This window comes from Antennarius striatus, chromosome 17 (assembly GCF_040054535.1).
Source record: "Antennarius striatus isolate MH-2024 chromosome 17, ASM4005453v1, whole genome shotgun sequence".
In the NCBI taxonomy this organism is placed as follows: Eukaryota; Metazoa; Chordata; class Actinopteri; order Lophiiformes; family Antennariidae; genus Antennarius; species Antennarius striatus.
The window spans coordinates 1783266-1798521 of record NC_090792.1 but is presented as its reverse complement, the minus strand read 5'-3'; the positions used below and the strand labels follow the sequence as shown (position 1 = coordinate 1798521).

Sequence of the window (15256 nt, the reverse complement as noted above, 5' to 3'; positions counted from 1 at the left end):
GACAGAGACTCCCTCTAGTGATAGAAGTGCGTAACAGCACGTTAGAAATAACTTAAACCCATTCCAACAATTAGATTCTGTCCTTTCAACTAGCAGTTCTTTAAATGAATACAATTGTGAACGTACATATGTAGGTGTCACATACATATTTTTCACACTTCTCCTGGTCCAGGTGACCAGTCTCCAGTGGTCGCTGTCAAAATGTCAAAACTATTCCTATACTGTAGTCTAAAACTCATGAAGTGCAGCATGCACGCTTTTGATTCAGTTTACAAAATTGTTTCACTGATAAAAGCAGTGTTCAAGTTAAATGTTATGTTTGAAGTGTGACATTTAGGTTTCTGGAACAGTGTTAAGTTTTGATAAAATATTCTTATGTATTTCCAAGACAGACTATGGATTGCCAACATGGACAGAGAAACAATAGCTTATATCAACAAAAACAGTTATCAGATGTGGATCCTCAACTCCCAATATTTTTGTCACAAATACTGAAAAAATTCAAGTCGAATATGAATGTGATTGTTTGTGGTCGCAGTGCAGCGAGGAAGACACACAGAGAGCAGCATTCAGGCCATCAGGCCAGAACAGCAGCATCTGAAGTACTTCTGATTTAGGGGGAAAGACTCATGACAATCCACACAGGTGAAAAACCCTACAGTTGTGACACATGTGGGAAGCATTTCAGAAATCCTGATCCATTAATCGTCTACGAGACTCCACACCAATCAAAAGCCAGGATCAGTTCCAAACTGATCGGCAAACTTGAAAACTACAAGAGATGTGTGTGATGAGATTTCTTTTATTTTTGATCATTTGAACAGGAAGGTTTGCTCTCAATTTAACCAAATCAGTTTCTTGGGAATTGTTAGGAATACCCAAGAGGGATATGGTTCCATTAAAAGTTGTGCTCTGTTCACTTTTGATACAAATTACTTTAAAATAAATCAAAATAAAAATGCAGATAAGACATATACACGATCTGTTTTTGTCTACGTATTGAGCTTTGAAGCCTGTCCTTGCCACAATGAATATTTGCGAATCATTGATTCTTAATAAATCTACATAAACTGGAGTTAAAGTGCATGGACAATGAATCCCTGATGTGAATTTTCACTGTTTTCTGAAATTATACATTTAGACCTGGAACTAGGAAGCATTGAAAATCAGTTTCTCTGCGAGAACAGCATGAATAACTTTCTGACGAAGAGGAAATAATAATGTATGCTTGTGCGTGTGTGGGCGGGCCTTACACCGTTACGTAGCAAAGCTTCAGCCAATAGGAACACGGGGACGGACAAAGAGGCGGTTCTCCACGATCCCCTCATTCGTGTGTTTTGATTCATGAAAGTTTGCGACTAGCAGTAAAATGTCAGCTGTGACGCTGCCCGATAATCTCTTACAAATTCAGATTCCTCGAATACGTGATGTGGAAGGGTCGCGGTCACGGAACCAGCGGATACCGGAGGCGTCGCTACCGCCGGCCGCACCGCACCTCCAGCCACATCCGGTAAGGCACGGGGGAGACCACTGTGTTAGCTTTATGCTAACACAGCGGACCTGATTCGGGACAATCTAGGCTTATTTCGTTCTTGGTTTTGAACGACGTGGTGAAAATTAAATGTATAGTTAACATTTAATAATAATAATAAAAAATACAACGTTCTGCTTTATACGAAACAGGAAAACGCGAAGAGAACGTCTGACCTTATTAACTAATAGTTGTAACTTGTGAACAGCAGCTCGTCTCTTACAGGCTGTGACAGGTTGTGGGCGGTAACTTGTAACAAGTGTCTGTATCGTGATTGGCTGAGACATTTTCTGGGCGGGTCCTGTTCAACAGGACTGCATTGCTTCTCCGTGACTGTCCAGTAGAACCAGTATAGCAGGCCTGTGGCTCCCCCCAGCACACCACTGGTAAACAGCAGGCCTGCAAAAACGAGCCTTATCCCTCCAGCTCTTTCCACTTACTAAATTCCCAACACACTCTTACCTGAAAAATTCTGGCATGAATGAGGTCACATTAGTTTGTCAAAGTTGAGCAAAATAAAGATAATCCTGAGTCCATGATTGCTGTACAGGTAGTCCTCAACCTACAAACACAACTGCTTCCGAGAGACTCTTCGTAAACTGATTTGTTTGTAAATTGTTATTCACTAAATTCCGATCTATAATCGCCATTTGATGTCATTTAAATGTCATTACATCAGTAAACCCAGTCATTTAAATCAATTCACTGTATTATAAGAAAGTTTCTTGAAGACGTTTCACCTCCCATCCAAGAGGCGTCTTCAGTTCTGACGGTGGCTGGTCTCGTCCCAGATTATTAACCCGTGATGGTCAGTGCCATTAAGAATTAAAATTGAATAATTTATTCAAGATCCAATTTTTCCCCCAGAATATTAATACTATATTAATAATAATAATTATTAATAACAATAATTAATTATTATTTATAGTAAAGATTATTACAGTGATCCCTCGTTACTCGCGGTTAATGCATTCCAGTAAGCACCCACAAAAACGAAATTCCGCGATATAGCGACAGACTATTATTTACGGTAATTTAAACGTTTCTGAACCCCCCCATACTGATATTAAACCACCTTCTATCTGTATTACCTTTAAAACACTCTGATAGACTGTTTGAAGCACTTTTGTGTCTCACGGAAGTCCGAGACTCACGGAACGTAGCGCACTTCCGGATGTCGTCAGCCAATAGAATGCACGTACGGAATCACGTGACTACCAACTAAAAATCCACGATAAGGTGAAGCCGCAGGTGTTGGTGCACGAATGCGTGAGGGATTACTCATTAATAATTAATAATAATAAAAGTTATTATTAAAGATGATTATTATTAAAGATACTTAATAATAATCTGTCTTCACAGGTTGGTGAGAACCAGAAAAAGCCTCAGGCTCTCAGCGATGGCAGCACAGGATGGCCCCATGTGGACGACCCCACCACACGACCTCAGTTGGACGACTGTGAGAGGATGGGAACTCTGTTCGGGATGCTTAACAAGTGTCTGCGGCGGCTGGGCTTCAGCCAGATGTACTTTGGAGACAAGATAGTGGAACCGGTAGTGATTGTGTTCTTCTGGCTGCTGCTCTGGTTCCTGGGGATCCAGGCGCTGGGACTAGTGGGAACTCTGTGCATCATCATCATCTACATCCAAAAGTAACGATCACCAGGGCGACGCCGGCTGTTTGTTTGGCTACTCATGCAGCATTTTTGGTTCAGAATCTGCAGTGGGTTTGTGCTTTTAGCTGAGGGGAGACTGTATTAAACTGGCAATGGCAACTTAGCCTGTTTGTGGACATGCTTTAAAGATATTTTTGCTGGAAATCACTTCATCAGTATCCTGACAAGAGCCCCTCCAGCCTCTGTAAAATGACTGCTGCTGCTATCGGTAGCTTGACTCAATGTTATTGATCAGGGAACAGGATTTTATTGCGAGGAATGATCATTTCTTGTTAACTCAGGCTTCAGAATTAAATTGATTTTAAAACAAGCTAACATACATTGTGTTATTGTTATGCACAATAATGTAACCTGCAAATTTAAAGCACCAGACTTTATACTGATGCACTGGTCTACCATGATCTATAATCTTGTTTCCATAAATATCTTTATATTTTACGCATTCTGTAAATTAATATGGCATACTGTGGGTCTCTACTGAGGATCAGTGATCTTAATTTTTGTTATGCTGCCCCACTTTTCCACAAAGGTTATGCAATTCTGTAGTAGAGAATGTCAGAAAACTGTAGTTTTGAAGCAAGTATCATGGCATCTTTTGGTTACATGGATACATCTCTTTAGATTAGAATAACATGAAATGGGTCGATATTTTTTATTACTCATTTAAAAAAGTGAAACCCATGTATTGATTCATTTACACAAAGTGAAATATTTCAAGCCTTTATTTCTTGAAATTTTGATGATTTTTGGCTTACAGTCGGAATTCCACATCTCAAAAATTTGAATATTCCATCAGATAACAACAAAATCACACAATAATTCATTACATGAAGAATTTTACACATACAACTATGTAAACATTATACATATTATACACCAACACACATACATACAGAGTAGTACCTTGAGATATAGGTTTAATTCGATCCGTGTCTGAGTTTGTAAGTTGAACTTCTTGTAACTCAAACGAATTTGAACTCTAATCAAAATAATTTTAATCTGCTCCAGTTTGTAAAAAGCCCCTAAATCCTTTAAATTATTTAAAAACCCACACATTTTCTATCAACCACTAGACATGCATACTTCACCTGTGCATATATACAGTATGTTACATAAACTGATGGACTTTCACCTTTAATTTAAGGATCTTTGCATCAAAATTAGCTGAACAGCATAGAAATTACAACACTCTTTATGTGCTTTACTTTTTTTCCCCAGGGAATCAAAAGTAATGACACAGTTAACTAAAAACCTACTTCATGGACAGGGGGTAGGCTATTTTCTCAAAAGAAAGGTTACACTATGAGCTCAGCAACACCCAAAGACCTGGAAAGACCCACAGAAAGTTGGTAAATACATGAGAATTGTGTCAACAGCCCAATATTTACAGACCTGACTTCATACACTGAGCAAAAAACTTTTGCTCCCACTTTTCATGAGCTAAACTCAATTTTATTAATAATATTTGAAAGAATTGGGTCTTTTGTTTATACTGATTTTATATATAATGGAATGAAACATTTCCCTGAACACCAATGCCTATACCACGGTCTCAAATTGCCCGTAGGTGAGTGTGTGTTTGTCTATATGTGGTTCTGCGGTGCACTGGCGTCACACCGGGAGTGTACCCTGCCTCACGCCCCAAGTCCGCTGGGATTGGCTCCAGCAAACCCAACGACAGCGGAAGAAACTGGTTTTAAAAATGAAAGAATTAACGCACGCAGTTTGTAGGCAGGAGAATTCGCTTATATTTGGAGTCATTGACGAGACAGTACAGATCACAGATTCAAACCAACATCGATCTGAGCAGAGCGGACGCTTCAGCGTGAGATCATTTCAGCATTCACATCAGGAGTGTGAATGAAACCTCATTTAATTCTCCTCTAACTGTTCGATCTGATCAGGGTTCAGTTATTTTCCTCACGGTTAATCAATAACCACACTGATTACAAATCAAAGATTTCCTGAACTGATGAAAAAAATGCCCAATTAAAAAGCAGATAAATACACACAATGCAGCGACTGCTGAAGCCATACGTTAGCATGACACCAACAGCTGCTCTAGTTTCCTGGTTTCTCTATATACATATAAAACATGTCTATCTATATACATACACAACATGTGGACTAGTGATGCAGACTGTTCAATAGGATGCTCGTTCTCACTGAAGATTTATCTTCACTGGAATAAATATAACCCGTTAACTTCCAGCTGTCAGATGTCCTCCACGTCGGTGCCGCCGGGCGCTGAGCTCAGTGTCCGTTGCTGCCCTCGGAGAGGATCCGGCTGGGCTCGGTGAACTTTGAAGTGATGATGTAGAAGAGGGCGGGGCCAGGCACGAGGGCCAACAGCGGCAGGTCCTGCTCCAGCTTATCCAGCCGGGAGATGGAAATGATGCCGTACGCGTGGAGGAGCCAGTGGCTGAACAGGACGACCAGACGCTTCTTCTTAGCGACCAGGTTCTTGAAGGTCTGATGGTGAACAGTGAGCAGAGGATTTCAGTTAGACTCAGCTTTTCCCAGTGACCACGCTCACCTGTGGAGGATTACCTGTGGTGTTTCTGGGCCACCAACAACCTTCCATCACATCCAGTATAAGCTGATATTTACACAGATCATTGTAATAGATTACATTTTCACAATAAATTTTAATTTAAAAAAAATTATATACTTTTTAATTTAAAAAATTTAAAAAAGTAAAAAAATGAGTTTTTTCAAAATAAACTTTTTCACAATAAATTTGTTAAATTCTTACATCAATTACATATCTAGGCTGTCCAAATTTATTTGAAACAATGGACTTTTTGTAATATAGTGATGATCCCTCCCGAAAAAAAGAACGATACAGTGACGAACTATTTTATTATTTACGGTAATTTAAACATCTATGAACCCTCCCATACTGATATTAAACCACCTTCTGTCTGTATTACCTTTTCCCACACTCTGTTAGACCGTTTAAAGCACTTTTGTGTCTCACGGAAGTGTGCTGCATTCCGAAACTCACAGAACATCGCGCACTTCCTGATGCTGTCAGCCAATCAGAATCAGAATCAGTTTTATTGGCCATCGTTTGTTGAAAGCAGACGAGGAATTTGTTTCTCTATCAATCAATAGATTGCGCATACTGCATCATGTGACTAACTGCTAAAAATCCGCGATGAGGTGAAGTTGCGCGTGTTGATATGCGAATGCGCGAGGGATTACTCTAGTATATAAAATAAAAAAAATATAAATATGCTTAATACATAACTTAAGAGAGAAATGAAGCTTTTGTCGTCACATTAAGCCCGGACGTTATCAAACACACTATACTACACACACACACACACACCCACACCCACACACACACACACACACATACCGACACACAGAAGACAGCAGACATTACCTGGATCTCAGAGGCAGACATATAAACCGCCAGCGTCACCAGAGACAAGACCAGTATGATGTAGGGAAATGCATAGTCTGAAATAAAAATAAAAAACACATCCTTCAACCTCCCCAGTAAAACACGGACATTGAAGCTGGGGGACCTGGTAACCTAGCAACACTCACAGAGAAGCCCCCCCCCCACGGCTTGCAGCACAGTGAGGATGGGGAAGAAATACAGAGCAGCGTAGATGCTCTTGAAGCGATCCGATTTTCCCAGACCGCATGCGATCTTCTTCACCAACAGGGGGCGCAACAGCATCATCAGCACCAAGCAAAACGCGTAGTAGATCAGCACAATGGTGTAGCTTCACAAGAATAAAGAAAACACATACAAAAAAAATCACTATAAAGTACTGAATCACAAAACAGGAGCATAAATAATCTCACAAATTAAAAAAAATAACAGTATTTATATTAAATTGATTTTCTGCTTATGTACGCAACTTCAGTGGTGATTTTTGAAAAGATATTCAAGGATTGCTGTACAGAGACGCATTTTCTGGAATTTTGTCCATGTCGTATTATATTATTATTATAATATTTTATAACAAATTGAGCAGAGCTCTGGATTTTTTTTTTTGCAGATTCCACCATCATCGATGCAAAATCTCGATGAAAAAATAATGCATCACTGGATGGAAATAAATCTTGTAGATATTGAAGTACCTTGTCAAACAATGTCACAGGGAATGCAGGCTGTAATCAAAGCTAAAGGCAGTCCAACAAAATATGAGTGTGACTTTTTTTGTTGATAACTTTTTTTTTGACCAGGCCATGTATAATAATGGTAAATTGCTCCAAAATAACTACATTTTAAAGAAAAAAGAAGTTGAAGCACAACGTGATGAAGAGAACTGCAATCATTGCGTTGATATCAGCTCTTTTAGTCATCAAGTTACTGAAATTAAGAAATCATATTCAAATTTCTGGGTCCATGTGGTTTTCATTGTTTCATTAACTGTTAATTCCAGACACTTTAATCACTATCAGGTGTATAATCACCAAACCCAGCACTCACAGTGGGTAGACGGCCTCCTGGGTGCAGTGTAACGTGTTAATGTAGTCGGGGCTGGGGTTGTACAGCATGGTGTACCAGTCTGACAACATCTGGACTTTACAGGAACGGATGCTGAGCATTCCTATTGGCTCAGTGACCAGCAGGGTGACGACTGCAGACGAGCTGCACTCCAACATGGATGTGACGTGTTGCAGCAGAGCACTAGAACTGAATGCACACGGACAAACAGACAACACAAAATCAACCTACAGGAACCTACAGACATCACCGAGAACCCCATCCCATTATGTTTAATTTATATGATAAACCCAGAGATAATTAATCCCATTAGTAATCTACAATTACACACAGATGATCCAAATCTACTGACCATTTATACTGAACAACCCATTTATTGTGTTCATTCCTCAGACAGACAGTCAGTGAGCGACCCGTGCGCGCACACACACACACACACACACACACACACACACACACACACACACACACACACACACACACACACACACACACACACACACACACACACACACACACACACACACACACACACCTCTTCTTTCCGGAGTACCACTCGATGAAGAACCAGTGCAGCACCAGAGGCAGCATGGCCATGAAGCCCAGATACAGCCAGTCATAAAGCTCGGGGGACTCGGTGCAGCGTTCACACACCTTCTGGAGGTTGGTCCGCTCCCCGCGGGGACACACCTGGCAGGAATTAAACATAGCAGACACAAACACAGCAAGAAAATTATTTTTGCCCCACTTTAGTCTTTCTATTGTAGGAATAGGGAAAACCCCCCCACAATGTAACTGTTGTTATTATCAGTGTTTGTGTGTTCGTCCGTCCGTCCACCAACAATCTTCACAACCGTTGCAGATAGAAAGATGAAAGAAACAGCAGATTACTCGGGCAGCAACGGGGATGAAAATGAGAGGATGACCTTGACCTTGAGGAAACTAGGTCAAGGTCAAATTTCAACTTTTGTACATTTTTTTTGCACATATATCTCAGGAACCGGATAAGATAAAAATACAAAACTAAAGGCGTCACATTCAAAACAAATAGCAAAATTTCCAGGAAGCCAGAGACACAAAAATGTGTAGGTCAGAGTAAAATGTTGAATTCAGGGGTGTCGCGGGATGTTGCAGTCTCTGACTGCCTTGTTATGAAACACGACTCACCCCACAGGCTCCCTCCACGGATCCGTTGATCAGAACCCTCCCGCAGTACAGACCGGGACACGTGGAAGTCATGGCCACAGCTGGACAACATCACAAATCAAAAAAATCAATTACACAACACAATAAAACAATGACGAACACACAAATACGAGGAGTCACTGTGAGGCCGTCGCGCTGCTCAACGAATCAACGCTCATCAAACGTCATGACGTCACTTACTCATCGTGTCAACTAGTATCTTGTGAATAAAGTCACGTTGTGTTCATCATACTGTATTTTTATATCGGAGCAAAAACCGGAACGCAGAATTAATGCTTCTTCTTCTTCTTCTGGTTCCGCTTCTTCTTCTTCGCCGAATGGCCGCTTGTACCCTCTGTGTCGCATTACCGCCACCTTGTGGAATTATCTAGTCACTACAACGTCCTGTCATTTTCTTTTTCCTTTTTTTATTTTTTAATAGATTTTTGTATTTTATATACTCTTGTAGTCCCCGAAGGGAAATTAGAAGCACACTATAGTCACTCACATGCATATATATATTTCTGTGATTTTTTTCTTTATTCATTGATATTTTGATCCTTGATTGATGGAGTTCTGTGGGTTTAATAACCTGACAAATTAGAAGGATTTATGAATGAATGAATGAATGAATGAATGAGTTATTTAACATTAAGGAATAGTTACATTTATTTTACAGTACATTGGGTTACATTTAGTTACCTTTATTGTAGTGAAAGAGGACATGAAGGTAGTTGGTGTGGAAAAAAAAGAGGATGCAGAAGACAGGGTTAGATGGAGGACACTGATTCGCTGTGGCGACCCCTGAAGGGAAAAGCCGAAAGGAGAAGAAGAAGAAGAACATTTAGTTCCATTAATTAGTTACATCGGGCCCTTTGAGGACAGCCGTGACGCTGATCTGTTAATTTCCCTGACGGAACCCCCGTAAAGGATCAATAAAGTTATACTCTACTCTCTCAGTGACAATGAGTGTGACACCCCTGGTAGTATTGGTAACTTGTGCATCCAAGAGTTAAACACACTGCACACCATAGCGCCCCCTTGTGGAGACGCTCAGCAGCTCAGCCAAAAGAAGACGAAGAAGAAAAACAAGATCAAGAAGAAGAAGCAGAACAGGAACAATTAGAGAAAAAGGGGTCTTTAAACAGATGCTGAGATGTTCTGCGTTCTTTTCGGTGACATTTAAGGGATTCCACCGGAAATAGCGGAACAAAGTCCCGCAAACTGCGCGGATCGTGTCTCCACCGGGGCGGCCGTCTGTCTCCTCCAGCAGCGGGACCGAACGCATCATAACGGCGGCTTTCAGGGTGACGACTGGACCGGAACGATACGAGATACGTTGCCGTCATGGACGAGTGTGGCTGGACGGTATTAGATGCGAAACGTCCGGACATCACGGCGGAATTCACCCCGATCGGAGCTCCGGTGTGCGGGCATCTGGCGAACACGCAGCTCCTGTGGAGCTAAAGGGATGGAGGCCACGTCTCCACGGCATTTCAACAGAGGTCCAACTTCAGGGTGACTCATTTAACTATTTGTGATAGGAAAATAAAAAGTAAACGAGACAGTAACGTGTTTTTCGAGCCCTTCTTGGCACCAACCAGATGCTAACAGCTGTGTGTGAACAGCTGCCTGCGCACCGCAGAACCTGATGCGTAAAGCAACGCGTAAAACGCGGCGCCGCATTAAAACCAGTAAAACCAGTCATTCATGTGTGCCCAACGTCTTTAGTTTTTTTTATTTCAGCTTTTTCTGCATTTTATCCATTCATTCGTTTTTGATCTGGAATTGCATGTCTGCTTAGTTGTGTATTATCTGTTCCTTTGTCTCTAGCGCGGCGTTGCCCCTTGTGTTTCTATGCAGACGACATAAGTCTGTCCGTTTGTGATATTACAATAAATACAATTTAATGCTGTTGAACAACAAGGGTGATAAACGTATAGACGCCAATTACCAGTGGAAATAATGAAACTTTTTTGTTAATGATTGAATATTATTTATTTGAGGTCAGATCTGCTCAAATATTATATATTTGGGCAGATAATGAAACCCTGTCACTGCAGATCTCTATAGAATTTATGACAATATAAAATATTGTCATAAATGCTTAAGTGTTATTTATAACACTTTTTTTTTTTACATGAGAAGGTTTTAAACCGTTACAACAGTATGGTTCATCATTCTGACAAGCCTGTAAGACATGCATGACTCTCCTTGTCCCTTTCATTCTCCCGCTAATGCAACTGGAGGTGATGAAACGACCGTCCAAGTCCATGAAACCGACATAGAACGACTGATCGCTGTATGGCTCTGACTGAGACGGAGTTTTCTCGTCCTGCTTCTGGGCCGTATCGATGGATCCACCGGTCAGCACAGCCCTGCAGGGCGTCAGCAGCAGACATCCAGCTGACAGCTCAGGTCAAGGCTTCGGTGACCAGCTGGGAACTGCCTCAGATACTGTAAGGTCAGTCGGCCTGTGACTCACCTGGTTGTGGGTTAGAACTTTGGTCTTTTTGTGTGTGAAATTTTTACTCTAAAATTCCTCATAGATTAATCAACATTCTAAGTATGTGTTATTCATGCATTTTTAAAAAAACATTTATATATGTGTATATATAAAATCCTCCTTAATCTAAACTATTCGATATACGTATATTTTTAGGATATTTCATGCTTTTATTTCTGAGGGCAGCTGGAGAGTGACTGAAAAGAGAGACTTGCAGGAGCTGACCTCCTCTTTCTGTAATGTCTCCAGCATTAGATCTTATCGTTGTTATTCGTGGTTGACCGTTATAATTCATCCCCGTCTCCCCTGTCTTGGCTCTAGGATTCTTTCCATGGTGACTGCTATGGTGACCTCCACCACAGAGGCCACACTGGGAACCACAGGAAACCTTTCATCGTCCACAGACCAACGAAGGAGCGACCTCGGTCCTATCCACGGCGTGTCGACCGCGTCGGCTCTCGGCGTGGCGGAGAGCAGCTCCGTCTACGGCGGCGTCGCGGTGGCAGCTCAAGCCCTCGTCCTCCTCGCCATATTTCTCCTGTCGAGCCTCGGCAACTCGGCCGTCATCCTCATCATCGTCAAACACAGACAGCTGCGAACGGTTACCAACGCCTTCATCATGTCGCTGTCGTTGGCCGACTTCCTGACGGCCGTGCTGTGTCTGCCGTTCTCCTTCGTCATGCTCTTCAGTAAGGACGGCGTCTGGATGTTCCACAGTCACTTCTGCGTGGCAAACGGCTTCTTCAACACTTGTTTCGGGATCATCTCCACTCTGACTATGACGCTGATATCCTTTGATAGATACTACGCCATTGTCAGACAGCCTCAGGCTAAAATAGGGCGTCAGAAAGCCGCCCAGCTGTTGATAGCCGTCTGGCTGACGGCCATCATTTTCTCTCTACCTTGGTATCTGTTGCTGCCGACGCCTACGGAAATCCATAAGAAAGGTTTCTACCATTGTATGTACGTGTTCCATTCTGGCACCTCACACATGGGGGCCACTTATAGCATCTGTCTGATTGTTGTATGTTACTTACTTCCTTTCTCCCTCATGTGTTTCTGTCATTATAACATCTGTAAGACGGTTCGGCTCTCCGAGATCCGAGTCAGACCGGTCACGACTTACGCATACTTGCTTCGATTTTACAGCGAAATGCGAACGGCCACCACGGTTCTGATCATGATCGTTTTCATTATTTTATGTTGGGGGCCGTATTGTTTGATGGGGTTGATCGCGGCCGTGTGGGACTACACTTTCAGCCCCGCGATGGACACGATAACCATCTGGCTTGCGTGGGCGAACGGAGCCATAAACCCTCTGATCTACGCTTTAAGGAATCCTAATATCTCCATTTTCCTGGGGCGGAGCAGAGAGGAGGGCTATCGGACCAGAAACATCGCGGCGTACCTCACCAGCCAATCCCACAACCGTGAGATTCGGATGAATCAAGCAGAGAGGACGAGGGACCAGTGTGCCAATCGTGTAGGAATGAATAACAAGAGCATTTCTAGTCCAGAGAAGGGAGGTGGGGGAGGGGAGGGGGCCATGTGGGCCTGCAAGAACCCCACTGTGTTCTTCTGTAGGGACGCCCATCCTGAAATTGCAAGATTTGACAACTCTGTCAAAGCTGTGAAGATGAAAACAGCCGACACCAGTCTGTGACATTCTGGAGGAAATGTTCTTTTAATACGCGCATAAAAATATTCATTTTATCTGCTCATGTCTTTCTTCAGTTGATATGTTCTTCAATGAAATTTAGATGCTATATTTTTAAGTATTTTAATTGTTTACCTGATATAGAGTAAAATAATGTTGGTTGCTGAAATATTTTGGAGCACACCTTAAGGATCCAGAGGTGACAGAAGGGTTTAACTGAACGGATTTAGTGCATTTTGAATTATATTGAACATTTATAGTAGCCTCTGCTAAAAAAGACCTCATATAATTCCATTTGTAAATGCAGCATATTAATATTAGAAATATGATGTAGGCATTTCCAGAAATGGCCAGTTTCCTATACATTCACTGTTGAACAGAATTACAAAAGCATTCTTATTCACGTCAAGATGATGCTTTCTTTAAAAGCAAAGAATATTTAAAAAAAAAAAAATATCATGAAATACCCACAATGCAACTGTCTAGAAGTCCAGATATTGTAGTCTGAGTTGAACAGATGGATTTGTCCCTGCATCTTTACTTGAATGCTTATGAAATATGTGTGCCTCGGTATTTTTTATTGTTACACTTTACATGCAAGCAAAACTTTCAACCTCAGTTTGATCACAGATCGGTTTTGGAGACTTAAATTATTTTTTATTTCAGTTTTTAAAAAAAAATGACATCGACACATAAAACAATAATTTCCACCTTCTCAATTTACTTCCTAGAATGTTTCAATGCTTGAAAGTTTCAGAAATATTTGTAGATGAAGGAACATTACCTGACTATCAATGGGGGCTTGAATCAAATCTGACTGTATTTTACTTAATGATGCCAACTTTTCTTTGAGCACCAGGAAACTTGTTAGAGAATGACTCAACTTTTTGATCAATCAGCCTCTTTCTGCCATGTGTGTGTTGACTAGAGATGTCCAGGGCTACCTCACAGCCGTACTGCTGCTATAAGTTAAAACCACAGACAGGACTCATCTTGTGCACAACTCATGTCTATTAATCACACGTTTGTTAACTGTTTTCCTTCTGTGAGGCAGATTTCTTCCACAGAGCATGTGCGCAGTTTGGCATGTGTGGTATATGTTCAAATAAGAAGTGCTTTTATGTGAAACCACTGTGAACATTGTGTGTGCGTCCACCAGTGGACAGTTTAACGTGTGAATCAAATCCTACAGAAAATAATAAAAAGGCCTCTCTAAGGTTTCAACGCTTGTGGTTTCTGAGATCAGTGGACGATGATGATGTCAGTTAGGGTTAGGGTTAGGGTCTGCACATGGAGCTACAGCCAGTGTTAGTTTACTGCACTATAAGGCGCACCTTCAATAAATGGCCTATTTTAAAATTCTTCGTATTTAAGGTGCACTATCAGTTTTTGAGAAAATTAAAGGTTTTGTGCGGAAAATCCTGTAAATAGTCCTCAGACTGAGTGATGTGCACATCAGAGACACATGAACAGGTATCACTGATGAACAATTAATGTGTGTAATTACATGTGGATATAAAAGCGCAAGCTAGTGGTGCAAAATATACCATTAAATACAATGGCTGCTTTAATTTTTAAAAATTGTAGTAACTGTATTAATCCGCGAAGGAAAATTAAGATTCCACTCTACACACAGGTTAGTAGTTGCATGCATACATACAGTATATACAGGTATATATGCATGCCTTGTCAGTGCTTGGGAGGGGAGCTGACGTCTCCCCCTGTCAGCTCATGCTCCCGGGCGGGCGGGGGTGGGAATCGATCCACCGATCTTGGAACATTGAAGCACAATTGAACTGAAACAAGACCGTGGTTTAAGGATGACCTTTGCTGATCTTCCTTTGGACAGTTTCTGGTTATCGTTCCCCATTTTCGCCAACAAAGCTATTTTGATATTGCTCCCGTTTTCAACCACATAAACTCAGAGCTGTTGAGGAAGAGATTTGTGTGTGTTTTTCTACTATTACTGCCAGAATAAAACTTGCTAAGAAGTCCAATGGTTGTCATCTTTGTTCACCATTACACGACACGGAGGTGTGACAGTGTTGTATGTACTGGGTTAGAGTCTCATTTTGTGTGATTTCGGTCGGTGGTGTCCCCCAGGATTTTGTGAATGTAAAAAATGTGCTGGGGCTCAAAAAAGGTTGAAAATCACTATTCAAGAGAAATTGAACACATTTTTAGTGAAAGAGTTTCAGGCTAAAATAGAGTTCAGTTTGATCTCAGAGGA

General features: G+C 41.4%; 3 protein-coding genes across 4 annotated transcripts; 2 read left to right on the top strand and 1 right to left on the bottom strand.

Annotated features, from left to right (window-relative positions):
• Positions 1–1313: 1313 nt before the first annotated feature.
• fam241a (family with sequence similarity 241 member A) lies at positions 1314–3522 on the top strand. Its single transcript, XM_068339543.1, has 2 exons — positions 1314–1510; positions 2894–3522. The coding sequence occupies exons 1-2, from the start codon at positions 1370–1372 to the stop codon at positions 3185–3187; spliced, it is 435 nt and encodes a 144-aa protein (XP_068195644.1). The 5' UTR covers positions 1314–1369; the 3' UTR covers positions 3188–3522.
• A 375-nt stretch (positions 3523–3897) lies between these two features.
• Positions 3898–9195, bottom strand: jkamp (jnk1/mapk8 associated membrane protein). Its single transcript, XM_068339542.1, has 7 exons — positions 9065–9195; positions 8846–8925; positions 8214–8368; positions 7661–7867; positions 6766–6947; positions 6599–6675; positions 3898–5679 (listed from the first exon to the last, which is right to left on the bottom strand). Exons 1-7 carry the CDS (start codon positions 9066–9068, stop codon positions 5461–5463), a joined length of 924 nt encoding a protein of 307 aa, XP_068195643.1. The 5' UTR covers positions 9069–9195; the 3' UTR covers positions 3898–5460.
• A 740-nt stretch (positions 9196–9935) lies between these two features.
• On the top strand, positions 9936–15005 carry LOC137610884 (G-protein coupled receptor 135). 2 transcript variants are annotated; one of them, XM_068338783.1, is made up of 3 exons: positions 9936–10381; positions 11113–11327; positions 11691–15005. In XM_068338783.1, exons 2-3 carry the CDS (start codon positions 11218–11220, stop codon positions 13030–13032), a joined length of 1452 nt encoding a protein of 483 aa, XP_068194884.1. In that variant the 5' UTR covers positions 9936–10381; positions 11113–11217; the 3' UTR covers positions 13033–15005. The 2 variants fall into 2 exon arrangements, with proteins under 2 accessions (XP_068194884.1, XP_068194883.1); XM_068338782.1 differs by having other exon boundaries at positions 9936–11327.
• Positions 15006–15256: the final 251 nt, after the last annotated feature.